This window comes from Podarcis raffonei, chromosome 7 (genome assembly GCF_027172205.1).
Source record: "Podarcis raffonei isolate rPodRaf1 chromosome 7, rPodRaf1.pri, whole genome shotgun sequence".
In the NCBI taxonomy this organism is placed as follows: domain Eukaryota; kingdom Metazoa; phylum Chordata; class Lepidosauria; order Squamata; family Lacertidae; genus Podarcis; species Podarcis raffonei.
In genome coordinates, this window is record NC_070608.1 from 48,594,120 (window position 1) to 48,612,069 (window position 17,950).

At 39.4% G+C, this 17,950-nt stretch overlaps 1 protein-coding gene across 12 annotated transcripts in view; it reads left to right on the plus strand.

Moving 5' to 3' along the window:
* PTPRM (protein tyrosine phosphatase receptor type M) overlaps nucleotides 1-17,950 on the plus strand; it is a 408,835-nt gene that overhangs the window by 161,506 nt on the left and 229,379 nt on the right. For all 12 annotated transcript variants that reach the window (XM_053396503.1, XM_053396505.1, XM_053396504.1 and 9 more), the window contains exon 6: nucleotides 13,455-13,629. In XM_053396503.1, coding sequence (XP_053252478.1) covers nucleotides 13,455-13,629 — 175 coding nt within the window. The remainder of the gene's footprint in view (nucleotides 1-13,454; nucleotides 13,630-17,950) is intronic.

Sequence of the window (17,950 nt, forward strand, 5' to 3'; positions counted from 1 at the left end):
CCGGGTACAATGATCCTCAGGTGAGTACCTTTCCTCTGCCCCATCAATATCAGAAACACAGTTGAGGGTGTCCACAGTTGAGGCTTTTCTGCGGCAGGCAGGCCTTTGGAAACAAAGGTGCAGGTGACGCAGAGTACGGGATGCTGTAAATGAAAACGGTAATTTAATTGCCTGTTCTAAATGTGTTTTGGTGTATTTCAACTATTATTTTTAATCATATCGTTTTTATTACTTTGGGGCTTACTGTGTGAGTAAGAGATGTGAGCAGCAAACACTCCCACCCAATGCCCTTACCAGGTTGCAGACACATTGCTCATCTGGAGGTTGGAGAATACTGACAGTGTTGAGCTTAGATGGCCACAGATCAGAGCTGTCATTTGTCTCATTTGTCGCAGTGCAAATGCATGGTGGGCTTGGATGGTGCAGCCCCATTGTATTGTGGGGTGTGTGTGTGTGTGAGAGAGAGTGTGACTGAGGAACAAAAAGTGGAAGTACAAGGCTAGAAGGAAGCTGTAAAGAGAATATCACATTGTAATGTATACTCTTGTCCATTGGTATTAATACTATATTGTACTCCCCTTCCCCAAATTACTGGAGAAGTCTGTATGTCAGTGAAATGCTTAAAAAGCAATGTGGGAATTCACTGTTAGTGGAGGAAAGTTCTCCTAGCAAATTACCTTTCCTCACTTTGTTGTGAAACATATGTTGTTTTTGGCGTTTGGAATAATTTGTCCCTTCCTCTTTTCACTTGCATTTGGAAAAATGCATCTGTTCCTTAAGGCTGTAGTGCAGTTCATCCACAATAAAGCATAGCATAGTATTTATTCCCTGACTCTCTAAAGCATAGATGGGGAACCTGTGGTATCTGTGCCTGTACAAATCTCATCATCCCTGACCATCGGCCATGGAAACCAACAACATGTGGAGGACCACAGGTTTCCCATCTCTCCTACTCCTTTTTCAGATTTTAAAGTAATTTACCATGATAGAGGTCTGCCATAATGGATAATAACCTGACTTTGCCTCCATCCAGAAACATAACATTAACTCATATGGAAATGCCTAAAGAGGAGACCAGCTTATTTAATTTTAGAAATTCATAGTGCTTAGATCACTCAATGGTTGGGAAAGGAAAAGGGGGGGGGACACCCAAACCAAGAATAGCTACATGGTAAGTCATCCTAGGTAATGACTTTAATCTGCACCTGTACCTTTTCAGATGAACAATGAATCATGAGATTTGATTATAGCACATCAGGTAATGTGAAGACAAATTGTCACTAACTGCATCCATTTAACCTTAGGTTAAAGTCAAATGAAGGAAATCATGAGCATAATGCAGCTGAATGCAATATCTGTTCTTTTTCTCTTATTGTCACCATCGTTTAAGTTTAAAAGGTCATTGGCTAGATAGTATGCACCAGGAATGAAACATTCTCATTAGCAGAAGCTTCAGTGTAGGTATAATACAAAAATAAATTCAGTGATACCCCAGAAGTGATGTTTACAATTAACAGATGCTGCCCATCTGTTTTTGTTTATTGCATTTCTGGGCAGCATAGGTTGTATCCATTTCAGTATTAAGTTTAAACTGGAAAACTAAACAAATATGATTCTAATGCAGGCTGCCTTAGAATTTATATATCCTGTAATATAGTTCACACACATTAATGAGAGAGAGAGAGAGAGCGTTTAGCAAATCACCCAAGTACAATCACCCATCTTTTTTAAAATGTAAGAACTGCCACTACAGTGGCATCTAACAAAATCATCATGTTATGCAAGGATTTCTGCCTGCTCTCTGTGCAAACTATTCCAAAATGTTGGGAGAAAACCCAGAAATGTTTTGTGCAGGAAGAGAAAGTCCCGTTGTTCAGGCAGAAGACTTTGCACTAGTAGGAGTTTTTCACTGGATATAACCTGCTGGGCTTTACTGGATGTTTCGTGGGGAACCTTATAATAAAGTGCTGAAACAATTCAGTTGTACTGCCCCCAAAGATGTAGACCCATAACACTTTCCCTCTCATATTTATTTTCCTACTGGTTTTTAATCCCCGTACACTGTGTTTGCCAATTTCCAGTGCTTCATATATGCTAGAGTACAGTTATGATAGTATTATGGATCATGTGAAATGATACTAAAGAAGATTGCCTCAGAGAATGTGTCAAATTATTTATGCTGTATGACCATAGACTGCTCAGTCCCAAGATTGAGGAGCGTAACTGGGCAAAAGCTTCAACTTCAGCATTTATTCTTTCTCCCTTGGTTTCTTATTTATTTATTTAGAATTTAGAAAATGGTCAGTCCGGTTTTATAATAATCCCTCGTGTTATCTCGGGATTTGGTTCCAAGGGTTACGTGTTTATGCAAAAATTGTGTATAGTCAAATGCTCCCAGAGTTGGTGTGTGTTGAGGAGGCCTCGTCCATAAAGTCAGGCCAAGAGTTTAAAAGCTCATTTTGCCTCTGGTCCACTTAAGTTAAGTGGTGCAGAGAGAATTTTTAAGCTCTGGGCCTTGCTTCCTAGACAAGGCCAGCTTACCATACCACCTCTGGAAAGCAAGGGATGTTTGTGTGAGATCTCATGAGAGCACCCTAAAGCCTCCCAGAACCACAGCGATGAGCAGAGTATTGCCCAGCAAGGAAGGTGGAGAGCTTCAAAGCTCTTTTCACACTCATTAGCCCCAAGTGTACCCAGCACGAAAAGAGTTTCTAAGATCTCTGCCTTGCTTACGACTTGACCTGCACCATTTCAACCAGCCCACCTTCAACTGCCTATGGTTGAAATCATGAAAGTCAAATGCATGTAAGATGAGGGAAATTCAAAAACAAACAAACCTGACTTTGCTCCTTTTTCAATGGGTAATCCTATTGGCTGTGAGGCCTGGAAGATCTGCTCCCTGCCTCGCAGGCCTTTTCCTACTTGGCCTGGGAGGGTGGGGCCATTACAAAAGCCGAGGCTGCTGTATACAAAATTTTGGGCTGGGGTATTGTTCAGAGGTTTTTGTTGGGAAGGGATTGCTGTTACTCTTGTTGCTGGTGTGTGTGTGTGTGTGTGTGTGTGTGTGTGTGTGTGTGTGATTTTTAAAATATGTTGTAAGTCACCTTGAGCATGGTTTGAACTTTGAAACCCCAGCATACAAATAAAATGGATGATTGATTGAAGTCAGGCATAGGCAAACTTGGCCCTCCAGATGTTTTGGGACTACAGCTCCCATCATCCCTAGCTAACATGACCAGTGGTCAGGGATGATGGGAATTGTAGTCTCAAAAACATCTGAAGGGCTGAGTTTGCCTATGCCTGATTGAAGTGATTGAAGATCCTCTGGGCATCTTAAGATACAGCAGATCTCTGTCTGAACTTGGAGATTCCCAGCTCACCCAGACTCAGTCAATGTTTAGTCCCCAACTCTGGCTCAGCCAACATGCTCATCATGGCTCAACTGGGGCTCACTTAGCTGAGCAGAAACTGACTGAGCCAAGTCCAGCGTAAGTACTTCAAAATGGAGCATTCCAGGAGTGGAACCAGAGAGGGGAGACTTTGGCTGGATACTGAGTCACAGTCATGTGACCTGGCAACCAAGCATCAACACTATTTAAAAGGCTTGTTTTCCTTATGCCAGGCTTAGGCAGAGTATGATCAGCAATTGCTGAATGGGTTTTGGATCTGGAGTAACTTTATGCTGGTTTACTTACACAGCCTTCCTTTACCACTAGCATTTTGTGTATAGGATTGCTTTCTTAGCCAAGCAATCCTTGTACAAGGAGGACTTTTTGTTCATTAGATCTGATAATGAAGGGAACAATTAATTGGTACTGTGTGCGCTTTTACTTCATGGATTTACATACACCAATATTACTAGGTAGGTGAGTTTTTTTTCATTATTATTGCAATACTCTTTAAAGTTAGTGTTGCCACTTTTACTACGTCTGCTGATAAAAGTTACTGAACCATCTTTCCATGGCTTGTCAGCCTGTCTGAGCTTTTCTTTCTTGCTACCACTTTGAAACTCTCTAGTGGCCTGGTGGCTTTACTATTTATTTCATATTGCAGCCTCCACTTGCTTTAATACACTGCTGTTTATTTAGTGTACGTGACCATGAGAAGTGAAAAGGCTCCGCTAAGTAAAGAAATGAAGAGCAAAATCAGTTATAAAAGAATGTGGCGATCAGTGTACACCATTAATCTGGCATCATATTCATGCTTAAAAATTTACACAGAAAAAAGAAGGCTGTCAAAAATACAAAAGTGTTTTGTTACTGCAGAGGTTGCATAACATAAAGCAAGATTAATGATTAAAAGAACGGCATGGACTCCATATCTGAGGGAAGTGAATAAGAAATAAGTGTTTTAATAGTTTTGCATTTTCATGCATTTCACATTCATAATAAAATAAAACTCTATGGCAATTTTCCCAAGTATTTAAAGGGTTTATATCATTATAGCACATTTTACTTCTGTGTTTTAATCTTTCACTGAAGTAAATCGTTTATCTTGCATTATATTAACATGTAAATGAGATATCCAGACCAATAGCAAACTCCATCTAACATGTGGACAACTGTGAATGTTATTTGGAGAATTGGACTTCCTAGCTTTAAGTTTCTATCAATGTGTAAATCCTGAATCTAGGTTTTCCAACACCCCCAATATGTTGGAGCCCAAAGTGAGCAGAGGCTGTTTTACTGAGAATGTATGAAATATTACAAGCAGAAGATTAGCTGGAAAGCAGTTCCAAAACCTAATACAGCCCAGTTATCAGAAGAAACTTCACACTTCAGCCTGATTAAGCCAACCCTCAGAGAAATTGAAATACAAGCAACCAAATTTCACACAAATATCCTTAAAACTTGGGAAAACACCCTATCAATTATTTAATTGATTGATAAAATGAAAGTCTGCACCGCCCCCTTTTAGAAGTTAATGGCTTAACAATAATATGATATTCAACTGCAGCCTTATACCCAGTTTCCTGGGATCAAGCCCCAACTGAACTTAATGGGGCTTACTTTTGGGTAGTTATGTACAGTATAGAATTGTGCTGTAAGTTAGTGAAGCTACACTTTAGATAGACCCCAAAGAACTACATGTCAGTCAGTGGGTGATATTCCCATGATTCCTCTCTTCTGATGGAAGGCATCCATCAACAGAGCAGAAGAGAGAGCAATTTTTGGAAATTCACTCCCCTTTCACTCCCACAAAATCTCCCTGGAGCATAACCTAATCCTACAGAGCAGATTTTGGGGGATGCAGAGGGGAGAGGGAATTGCTGAAAATTGTGCCACCTTTCTTATTTCTTATCCATATTTCTCTTATTTAGTCTCCTTTGAAACTAGCTACTTGTCTTTTAATGCATCAATCATTTCCCATCCTCTCTTTATTTCCTTTTCAGTAATTTTTACCATGTCGGTAATTTCATGCAGACTTATTCAAACCTCATGCAGGGCTTTGACTTTGAGTATATAGGTGCTGTTGGAGTCAACAGACAGTGTTGGTCAAGGACATATCTGATCTCTATAATGAGATACAATTTAGAAATGTAATTAGTGCTTCACAAGTTATAAAATGGCATATAAGATATTACAGTTAAAACCTATGGAGACTAAAAGACAGTGATGCAATTTCTAGGTCTGTTGAAATGAGGTTTCGAGTTGCTTTTAAAAATAAAACTTTACCAAAGTGAAGCGGAACTACCACATCAAGGAAGAACTACATAGATGGTAAAAGCTTTCTAATGCCTTCTGTTCTTTTTATTCTTCTTTTGCCAGGAATATTATTCTATTTTTTTGTCAGTAGGAATTGTTGGAGACTCAAGGAGACCGTGTTTCAATTGTTCTGTAGAATACTTCAAATTATTCTCTCATGAACAAAGTATTTCATGGAAAAGGCATTTCTCTCTTAACTTTCCAAGTGACACCCCCCCCCCCTTGGAGCTGTATTACAGCATTTTCTGAAAAGGTGCTTATCCTTCTCTTGCCACTTTAATGGACAGGCAAAATACAATAGTTTTTGGAAGCAAAACTGAGAAAATCTTCCAATACATCTGTTGTTTATCTGCTGTTAAAGGTTCATTGGCTAAACCAAACCTCTTTTGTGGATAAACAGATTTAAAAGCAGAATATTTTGTCAGCATCCAAAACATTTAACAAAACAAGCTGTGTTTTGTGATGAAAGGAACAGGTTGTTGTTAGCAAATCATTCAGAAAAGCAGGTGCATCATAGTTCAAAAGATGATGCTCCATAATGAGTAGTCATTTTGGGTATTCCTACACCATTTTTTCCTGATTAAGGGCAGTGTCCAACAAAGTACTTCTGTTAGTGCAGGGATTTTCATTTGCACAACATAATTTCCCCTTCCTCTTCATGAATGCCACTGTTCACCTCAAATCTGCTCTGTGGGGTTGGAGGGCAATCCAGAACTGATAAAGAGAGATGAAGTTACATTGCGCCATAGTTTTAAAAAATGGGTACAAGAACTATCAGCTCTGTAGCTATTCTGATTTTTTAAGCCCAATATGTACACATATGTTTTGAATTCAATGGGAACCGAGGAGAGAGCTTTAGCTGTGATTTCTGCATTGCAGGGGGTCGAACTAGATTAATCTTTCGGTCTCTTCTGATTCTGCGATTTCCCAAACATATAGAATGTACATTACATGGGAAGGACACAGATAGCTACACAAGTACTATATCATTAATGTGGTAATATCACACTTTTGTGTAAGTTTTGTTCAAAGGGTTGGATGCAACTGTGCCCAAGTTGTATACCTGCCGCAATCTTCAAAGTGGGTGGAATTGAACTTACACAACAACTTCACAAGCTCATTGAAAAAATCTGGGAAAGAGAAGAAATCCCAGCAGACTTTAGGGATGCCAAAATTATCAATCTCTTTAAAAAAGGTGACAGAACTTATTGTGGAAACTATCGAGGCATCTCTCTATTAGCTGCGACCAACAAAATTCCTGCAAGGATCAGTCTTAGCAAACAGTCTTGTAATAATATCCGAGGTGACCCTTCCTGAATCCCAAAATGGTTTTCAGCCTTCTAGGGGGACAGTGGACATTATTTTCACCACTCGACAGCTTCAAGAAAAATGCAGAGAGCAAAACCAAACGCTGTATATGGCGTTTATTGACCTGACTAAGGCTTTCAACACTGTAAATTGTAATGCCCTGTGGACTGTCCTTCTGAAAATTGGCTACCCAGATAACATCATTCGGTTCCTCCATGATAATATGACAGCAACAATCACAGATAACAATGGCTCTCAAAGTGAACCATTCACAGTGGGATCAGGCGTTAAACAGGGTTGTGTTATTGCCCCAACTCTATTCATTATTTTCATTGCCATGATCCTACACTTTCTTGAAGGGAAACTCCCCACCGGAGTAGAAATCATATATCAAACAGATGGAAAGCTCTTCAATCTGAGCAGGCTGAAAGCAAAGAGTAAGGTGACTGTAACTTCCATCATAGAGCTTCAGTATGCTGTTGACAACGTAGTGTGCGCACGCTCAGAGCATGACCTCCAAACCATCCTAAATATCTTTGCAGAAGCTTACGAAAAGCTTGGCCTATCACTCAACATCCAAAAAACCAAAGTGCTGTACCAACAACTACAAAATAACCCCTCTGCAGCACCACAAATCCAACTCATTGGTGTAACATTGGAAAATGTCGATCACTTCTACTGCCTAGGCAGTTATCTTTCCACAAGGGCCAACATTGATGCCGAAATCCAGCATCGCCTAAGCTCTGCGAGTGCTGCTTTCTCCCAATTGAAGTGCAGAGTGTTTGAGGACTGGGACATTCACAGGGAAACCAAAATGCTTGTTTACAAAGCTATTGTACTACCAACTATACTATATGCTTGTGAAACATGGACTGCTTATAAACACCATCTCTAACTCCTCAAAAGATTCCATCAACTGTGTCTCTGAAAAATTTTACACATCACTTGGGAAGACAGGCGAACTAATATCAGTGTACTGGAAGAAGCTAAGATCACCAGTGTTGAAGCTATGATTCTTCAACATCAACTTTGTTGGACTGGTCATGTTGTGCGGATGGTCATCTTCCAAAGCAACTACTCTATTCCGAACTTAAAAATGGAAAGCGTAATGCTGGTGGTCAACAAAAGAGGTTTAAAGACTGTCTCAAGGCAAATCTAAAAAAAAGTTGTATAAACACTGACATTTGGGAAACACTGGCCTGCGAGCGTTCCAGTTGGAGAACAGCCTTTACCAAAGGTGTCATAGGCCTTGAAGACACTCAAACTCAGGATGCAAGGGGAAAATGTGCTAAGAGGAAGGCACGCTTGGCAAATCCACACCGTGATCAACTCCCACCTGGAAACCAATGTCCCCACTGTGGAAGGACGTGTGGATCCAGAATTGGCCTCCGCAGTCACACTTACGGACTCATTTTTAAAACCGTGTTTATGGAAGAAATCTTACTTGGCTGCGAGTGATTGCCAAAGAGAGAAGAGCTCAAGTTGTATTTATTGACTGCAAATTAAAGCGCCCACATGCAGTGTGATCTGTTTCTTAAATGGGTATTGAAATTGCATCGGATTAAACACATGTCTGATCTAAGAAATAAGCAGTGTAGATATTACATGCTGTGCAGTTTTATATCCTGTATTCCAAATAACCTACATAAACCTGCACTGCGCTGCACAGCTAGTAACTTGGTGAAGTTGTTCTTGGTGGGCAGGATGTAATCTGCAGACTGTGTTGCCTAAATGTGCGGTTAGTTTTCAGATATTCCATGAAGCAGCACAGTGACTATTGAAATAAAGAAAATGGTAAGAAAGTGTTTAAGTATAATAAAATCATTAGCCCAACCTTTTATTTTCAAAGGCGGTCAAATAATTAATAAAACAGTTATGCAACAACTTATCTTAGAACTGGAGAAGAATCCCTTGTCACAAATTAGGCTTAAAATAGAAGAAATTGAGAGCTGCAGCTAATGCGGAATGCAATCAACATCCCATTTAAATCAGTGGGAAAACTCCCATTGGATTTAATAGCTTTGAATTGCACTCTTACGCTAATTGGATAAGCAGCTAGAAAAAATATGTAATAAATCAGTAACTAGGATTCACTACAATAGGGATATTTCCAAAGGTACTTAATTTGGTGTAATTTATGATCTAATAATCCACAATGACGACAGCTGCAAGCTGCATTTATGCAGATTAAGGGCAGAAATGCAAAATAGGTTTAAGAGAGTCACTCTGCCTATTTTCACCAAACACAGAGAACTGGAAAGAAGCCTGAATAACAACATTCTACAAATGCTTCTGAGTATGTCTATTCATAACAAACTAGTATTGTTTTGATATTGCACCATTGAACTAAAATTGTTCCAGTTGGGACAAAGTAACTTTAGAAATAATATTTTACAAAGGTAGCCTTTTTGGTTAGTGGAAATGCTAATATATGTGTATATAATAAGCACACACGCGCGCACACACACACACACACACACACACACACACACTATATTATTCTCATATCTAAGGGAGAGAATTGTCTTGGTTATAAAAAGTAACTCTGGGAAGTAATCATAAAAATCGAATCATGAATTCTGTAACGCAATTAGGTGAGGATATTAACACCACTGGATATATTATTGTTGATTTAGATTGTGCGTGAATTTCAAACAAAGTTACTACTTGCAGTTCTTGAATAATTAGTGATCTCTATGGTATGGATGCAATACCGTTACTAGTAATATTACAAATGTTTGAGATGACCAACTCAAGCTCTTTAGAGGCCAAACCAGCAACACTACAACAATCTGGTGCAGGTTGTTCTGAGTTCACCACCAGCCTGTCATTGCTAGCTACTCATTTGCCGAACAAATTTAGAAAGGGCACATGTGGGAAAACCAGCAGGAAGGGCTGCCTGGTGACGCTTCATTTTTAAGGCCGGTTTGCTCCTGAATAAGTGGCAAGAGCTGTAGATACATGCAAACTGTACTTCCTTGCAGCCCAATTAATTGAACCAAAATGCTTTGAAATTACAGTTGTGTTCCATTCTTAGTTGGAAAATATATTCCTTAGTAGGCTTAGATGCATCCAGGTAATATGGAAATGGTCCTCAAGACTTATACCATTGCTTGCCAGCTAGTCCTCACAGCTGTTGATTCTTATCTACACACACCCTTGTTCAGGAAGGAGAACCACAGAGGGCTAGTGGGGAGCTCATCCAGGTGTACCAGCATTCCAGTTTTTCTCAAAGAACTCTCAGTAAAAAGCTCAGAAGATAATGAGCAGATCAAGAGGAAAGCTAAGTAGAGTTCACTCATCCCTAATCTAAACGTACTGGAGCTGTTTAAATCACACCAGGGAATAAAACAAATGCTCCAAGGATACTGTTTAATATATATTGATAAAAAGGAAATATTATTTTCCCTTCAGTGAGTTTGAGATAACCTTCAGCTGTGGGTGATTACTTTTTTGGTGGCCACCTTTCCTAATGTACCTCTATGGTTCCAGCATGATTTATCAGGCACAGTAAATCACATGCACTGACTTTTCTTCTTTCATGCTTCTGTGAGCACTAAAATTATTACTAGTGTTTCTCCATTTAAGTTAGCATATTACAGGAGCATATCAGTTAAAACTGTGGTGTAAAGAGTTCTCGCTACCCCTGTTCTCTTCACTCTCCAGCAGCTGTCACAATTGCATTCAAGGCCAGGGTGCATATGGTTGAGGTGCTAGCTACAATTACTGAGAAGTAAACTGAAAATCATGTTAAGAATATCCTTTTTGCAGGACTGTAGATATCAGCTGTGCATTCTCAGGTGTCTGTGGAAATGTATATATGAGAATGCATCTTGTATGTTATGAGTATAGAAGCAACTATATATTTCTACAACATATATGTGTGCATTCTCAAATATACAAACAAGATGTACAACATCCTAAAATAACAGGAATTTGAAGTAATGTTAAGCTCTGGAAAAATCTTTAAGTAAAGGCATTGAAAGTACACGTATATTGCCATTTCTTACAGTAGAATTTAAAGTGTAGTACTATAATTGTGTGTGTTGCACACGCACACACATTGAATTCCACACAATAGAATTGTGGTCTCTGAATCGTTTTTTTTCATGACTGTAGGTTCATGCTTCACAAAAAGAAATGGATGCAAATTTCAAAAGTTGGCTTTGTGGTTTGCCCACCACATACCACAGTACAAGATCTTTTTGATTGATTGATTGATTGATTGATTGATTGATGTTGTTGTTGAAAATTGTCTTGTGCAAGCACATTTTAAGCATGCATCCCATTTTTTTAAAGAAGTTATTCCTTTTCTGGTTGCCAGTGATAACTATCCAGCGCTACCCCCATTTATTGTGAAAAGGGACACATAAGCTGAATTTATATGCTATGCAGTGCATGTTGCTTTAATGGTGTGTGTGTGTGTGTGTGTGTGTGTGTGTGTGTGTTGCAGACCTTGGACTTCCTATGGTGTGGCTTTTTGTTATAATCAGATCCACAGGCATTTCCACTTCTAAAGGTACATATTAAGGTATTCACAGTGACCCTTTCAAAATCACTTCCATTCACTGATCAACAAGTTGAACGATAATTTGCTATATATAAAACGCACAAAATGTTATTTTTAAAAATCCACACTGAAGTCATGCCAATTTCACTGCACCAATTTTGCCTGAGCAAAATGGAACCTGAGTTCCATTCAGCGGCTGCATATGTGTCTTTAACATAGCTAATGAAGATGAGTCTTCAAAGTCTCTGTCATCCATGATCTTCTGCTATGAAATATGAAGTCCATTGTGTTCTAAATATGAGTGGACTGTGAATATGTGATCATTGTTCTGTTTTTCTTCCTCCTTTTTCTAAATATTCTTTCTGTTTTACTGTTGACCACTCAAGTAAGGTAGGTTCTCTGGATTTTAGAAATGCTGGTCTGACTGGAGCAAACATATCAGAAACACTTGTTTGTTGGTGGTCAGTTCTGTCGGATAGCACTGCTGGTGCTGTCTTGTAGAAATATGAATATATTAGTTCACATAAATGTTGGGACATTGTGCTCTTTGGATCGTGGTCATATGCTGCAGTTGTCAGGATTCATCTATGTAACTTGGTTGTACAAAAAAAAATTTCTTCTTCAGACTGTAGGATTTATAGCTTATGGCCTCAACCAGGAGAGCATTCCACAGGTGTTGTGGGGGGGTGGGGGTAGGGCTATAACTGAAATTATCCTCTCCAGTGTTGCCACCCTCCCAACTTCTCCTAGCTTTGTAAGGTTGCATAGGTTAAAAGCAGAAATTGCAACTAGAAATGTATAGGCATCGAGTGCCATTGTGCTAATACTGGTGGGGGAAAAGTAAAAACACAAATAAACATATAACAAACTATTCAGCTCTGATAGCTCCCAGGTAATCATTGGCATGATTGCAACCTTTTTAGTCTTGAACTTTGCAAACTATGTCTTTTAAAGTTATTTTACTCCTGTTTATTCCAACCGTTTCTTAAATAAGGGCATGCCATAAAACCGCTTGTAAAAGTTAAATGACTTCATTATTGCTGTACTTATTAAAGAAATTAAAATCTGTTATTTACTGTTTAATATCCAGATACTTTGGCATAATGCTCTGTTTAACCTTGACTTTTGCTTCATGAATTATGTACAAGAGTCAGTTTAATGTTGACATTATTTGGAGCTTTCGAAAAACCTATAAATAGCATTTTAAGGTTACTTTCAACAAGTTGACATCTGAACACTGTAATTAACAAACTGAGTTCAGTCATTTCCTTAATAGGTTCTATGTTTTGCTTTCTGGCATAGGAATCAGGGCATGCTCTTTCCACTTCATAAAGGCAGGCAGGTTAGATTTCATGCAAAGTTTTTGTAATTTCATTTGTGTTTGAGGACAAAAGTAGAAATACTGAAAATTCCAAATATACTGAAGCCAAGAGTATACTTACACTATGGGAAGGATTTATAGACATTCATATTTGATTGGGGTACACCTGGCAAGCCACACCTAGATTTTGAAACTGTGCATGGTTCATGCTGCTACCACCAAATAGGTCCATTCAGTGCTATTTTTTTCTAGAAAAAGAGGTTCTGGAACTCACAATGAACGCCTCCTATGCTCTCTTATAATGGCAATGGTGCCCACCTGAGACATGCCGGAACTGTGTTCTATCGAGTTTTGGCTGGGGAAAAAAGCCCTGGTTCCATTATATGGTTTGTGTGTTTTGAAAGAATGCATGAAATGTTCACATCAAGAGTTGTATTCTGATCTGCAAACAAGTTTCTGTTTCTCAAGGTGTGGACCAAATGTATTCCTCCTCCATCCCTACTGCCAAATGAGTTTCACTGGGGTAGAGAAGTATTGGAGAAATAAAATCTCTTTACAGTGGTTTTTTCCCCCCTCATCAAAAGTAAACTTTTAATTTGTTTTTCACTAGGGATTGCTTGTACGGGATGCACCTCTGAAGGATATGAAAGTTTTTAATGATCGGCGATTCGTAGCTTCGTTCAGTGTGGTAAATGCTACCAAACGAGATGCAGGCAATTACCGCTGCATGATTCGCACAGAAGGAGGAGTTGGAGTATCAAATTATGCAGAACTGATCGTTAAAGGTATTTCAGAATGGATGCGTGCATGAGAAGAGTACTATCTTAAGTTATAACAGAGCTCCTGTAAATAACACATACTGCTCCTATAATAATGAAGAGGTGTAGTCAGTGTCACATTCTTCTTTTAAATGGAGGCTAGAGAAACTCAGATATATCCCCTTACACAGTCCTTCCTAGGACAATCTCCAGAGTCTCTTGATCATTTTATTGGAAGGCTCTAATTTTTTAAATTACTAAGCAAGTTGCAAAATGTCTAAACATTGCAACTTCCCTTAGACACTTTATGATTGCCTTTTCTTTTTAACCTCCTCTTTTAACAATCTTACGTATTTTACATTTTGCAACTTTTATTTGTGGCCAATGGACCATAAAATTATATTCAACTAACAATGATTTTGTTCCTTAATCTCAACAAGAAGCGAGCCCCTCTGTTCCACTAAAAATACAGAGCAAGTCTCACATATTATATTAATCATTATATGCATTATTATATACATAATGCTGTATGCCTATTAGATGCATATATAGTCTAGGTTTCCTAAAGAGAGCAGTACATAAACAAATACATATAACTGTGCACATGTATAAAATATACTTGATATACTTATAAAATTATGCTGCAAAATGAGGTCTGACCTTTCTTTTTTACACGTATTGGGGGGGGTGTATAGTTAGTATAATTCCACACTATTTTTTGTTGTTCTGATGCACGATATCAGTCAGAAGCTTCTCTTTCTTAAATCCCCACCTCCACTTTTATTTTTATTTAAAGGAGGCAGTCCTTGAGGTATTTTGGTCAAGAGCTTTTAAAAGGAATTCTAGGCCAAAACCAGCATTTCGAATTGGGCCTGGAAATTAATTGTCAGCCAGTGCAGTCAGGCCAAGATTGGTGCAATATTCTCAAACCTTCTTGCTCCAGTGAGCAATCTATCCACTGAATTCTGCACCAGCTGAAGTTTCCGAACTATCTTCAGAGACAGCCCCATGTATAATGCGTTACATTATTCTAACCAGATTACCAGAGCATAGACAACAGAAGTTAGGCTATCCCTGTCCAGATAGGGGCACAGCTGGGTCTCAAGCAAAAACTGATGGAAAGCACTCCATGCCACTCAGGCCACCTGAACAAAGGTGCATACCCACTCCTTCAGACGCAGCATAACCTCAAGCACAAGCAACTTCCCATCCTTCCAGTCTGGGGAACCACTCACTAACAGTGCCTGAGTCTTATCTGGATTCAGCTTCAGTTTATTTCCTCTCATTGAGTCCATTGCCTTCCTTCTTCCTTGCATAGTTCTCCTGCCACTTTCCTATGGTGGTAATGGTCTTCTGTCCATCCCATTCCATAGTGCATCTGAGACATTTAGGACTGATGCCTTGTCCCATTAAGAAATTATCCAGCCTGCCCCTTAAGTGTGCAGAATGTTCTGAAATGGGGCTGTGAAGGTGATCATCCCTAAAATAAACAAACGGAAAGGTTACTCTGCTGATATGAATTCAATTTTCTGTACGTTCTTTGATAGTGAATCTCACTCCCAGTGATTTTCTTGTGAAAATGACTAAAACTTGGATTTTATATATAGTGGAACCTTGGTTTTTGAGTGTCTCGGAAACTGAATGATTCAGAACCTGAACGCCGAAAATCCGGAAGTGAATGCTTCCGTTTTTGAACGCACCTTGGAAGCTGAACAGCTTCTGAGGCGCACTTCTCCATTTTCTCAATGGAATTTGCCAGCTGCCCATTGCGCCTTGGTTGTCAAACGTTTCCAAAGTCAAACAGTCTTCCGGAATGGATTACATTCAACAACTGAGGTGCAACTGTATTGCTAAAATGGAAGTTTTTCGATTAAAATTTTTAAGAACAGCTCATTCAGAAGCAGATATATAGTACACAGGGGTGGGGGCAATAATGAGGGGGGAAAGGAAGTGATCTACAGGCATGCTATATATTGATGAAAAATGAGGACAAATAAAGAGTCCTCAGATTCAGCTTTCTTAAAAACCTGTATCAATATACTACCATTGACCTTGAACCTTCCATGTGTGAATTTATTTATCATATCCTTATAATATTTGGTCTTATCCACCTCTCAGCACATTTACACTGTGTACAGTGAATAATTGCTTACCCTTAGGGTGTAATCCCATTAGCTACTTGTAGTGTGATGAAGTAATTATGGTAATTCCTTTTGCTTGTGCCGTAGCTTTTATGAGACCTCATGCGGGCCATTCCTTGTGACCTAAAAAGCCCATTTTAAACAGTGTACTGACCTTCGAACAGATTATATTTAAATAACAACATTATGATATACTTAAGCTCATTTGCATTGTTACTGATAGTCAATTACACATTCCTTTTTTTAAAGTGTGTTTTACAGAAAATTGCATCCCACCTTCCAATAACATATGTGTTTTAAATATATATTTATCAGGGAATTAAAAGTACATTTACAGCTTTCTTTTTTTAGGCTTGATATAATGGCTTAGTGCTTATTTTGAAACATTGTTTCATGTATTTTGAACTTCACATATTTTGAACTTCTTCACATATTTTGGACATCTTCACATAACAAAATTTTTCCTACATGGAATTACTGCATAAGCAAAACTTTGTACACTGTGGGCCTTTTGAAATATGGTTTTGTGTTATGTGCAACAGCCAGCACATATGCTCCATATGTCTCATATGCTCCAACTACCTTTTTTTTGCATGGCTGCGACATGCTTTCCTCTGCCTGAACTCCAGGGAAACTCAGGTTTGTTTTAAATTACTATTATTGAAATAAGACACTATCAAATAGTGGTTTATGATCCTGGCTTGTTCTCAAACCATTTAAACTTTAAGCTAACCAGAGTCTCTGGACCTTGGGTGTAATGGGAAGCTCTGGTTAGTTTAAAACCAGAAGCACTCACTAATTTTCTATCTGTAGCTTCACTGGGGAGGCAAGGAAATGGGAAACATATGGAAATTCTTTCATTTATCAAAGAAAATCTCCATTCTCAATACCTACTCATGATAATAGATCTCCAGGAAGAAAAAGATCAGCTGAGAGGTTCAGACCCTCATCAAATCCAAGAAAGTAGATCTTATGTTTATGGCACAGGTACTAGATCTGTGAATCTCAGTGGCACATATAACTCTGTGAGCAAAGCACCACGCCTATCCTCTCCAATGCTCTACTTCCCCTCCAGAAAGACATCACATCGAGCAGACAACTGCACGTTAAAGTCCCCCACCACTTTTACTGAGCCTTGAGATGGTGGACAGTGTGATCCAGCCTACATAGGGGCTCTCCTTTTCATGTTCCGCCGACAACAATGATCACCCTGGATGCCAGTCTCACGGGGTGAGGAGTTCATTGCAGAGATCTAAGCATCCAAGGCCTATGGTTTCCAACAGAAGCATCAATGGGCATCAGTTGGTTAGAGCTTCAAGCAGCTTGCTTAGCCCTATAACACTTTGCTCCTTGTCTCCAACTCATCAGTGTCCTGATGTACATATTCCACCACAGTGAAACCCAACATTCACAGACAAGGAGGCACCTGATCTTTGGAGTTTTGTGCAGTAGTATCTCTTCTCCTCAGCTGAGCATAATAAAACTTCTAGTCACTTATTGCTGAGCTCATCTCCAGTCTCCTGAACACACAAGCAGACAGGCTGAGCCACAGGAAAAGCGACCAAGAGGAATGGCAACTGCATCCTGCAGTTTTCCAACAGCTCCTGTCAAAGTTCAGATCCTACGGTTCTTTACCAGATTCCAGTCAGCATCAGTGGAGACCTTATATGTTCTCCCCTTGTTCTCCTCTGGCCACCAGATTTTCTCTACACCTTCCCTCCACTTTCTATCATTCCAAGGGTGGTCCTCCAGAAGATCAGGGAAGAGAAAGTGAGAGTCGTTATCACACCATTCTGGCCCTGCAGCCCTTGGTTCCTTCAAATGCTCCACCTGGCATTTACCTCCCAACCACTTTTGAAATGATTGCTTAAAGGGGCAACTTTAACATGTTCCTTGACCAGCCACAGATTCCCATCCTGAGACCTCCACAGAAGCCTCCCTTTGAACCGCTGAAAGAGATCTTCCTCAAACTACTGTCCTTCACAGTCACTGTTTAGTGGCCATCATTTCATCTTGCAGAATTTTGGAACTCAGCACTCTGTCCACAGCCTAGCACCTCTACCTCTGCACCTTTCACAAAGATAGGCTGTTTTCTGTACTGACTTAGCCTTCCTGCTTCCTAAAGTTACTTCTAGCTTCCACTTGGAGCAAGAACTTGTTCTTCCCTCCTTTTCCCCAGATTCAGTGCACCCACAAAGAAAGGTTTG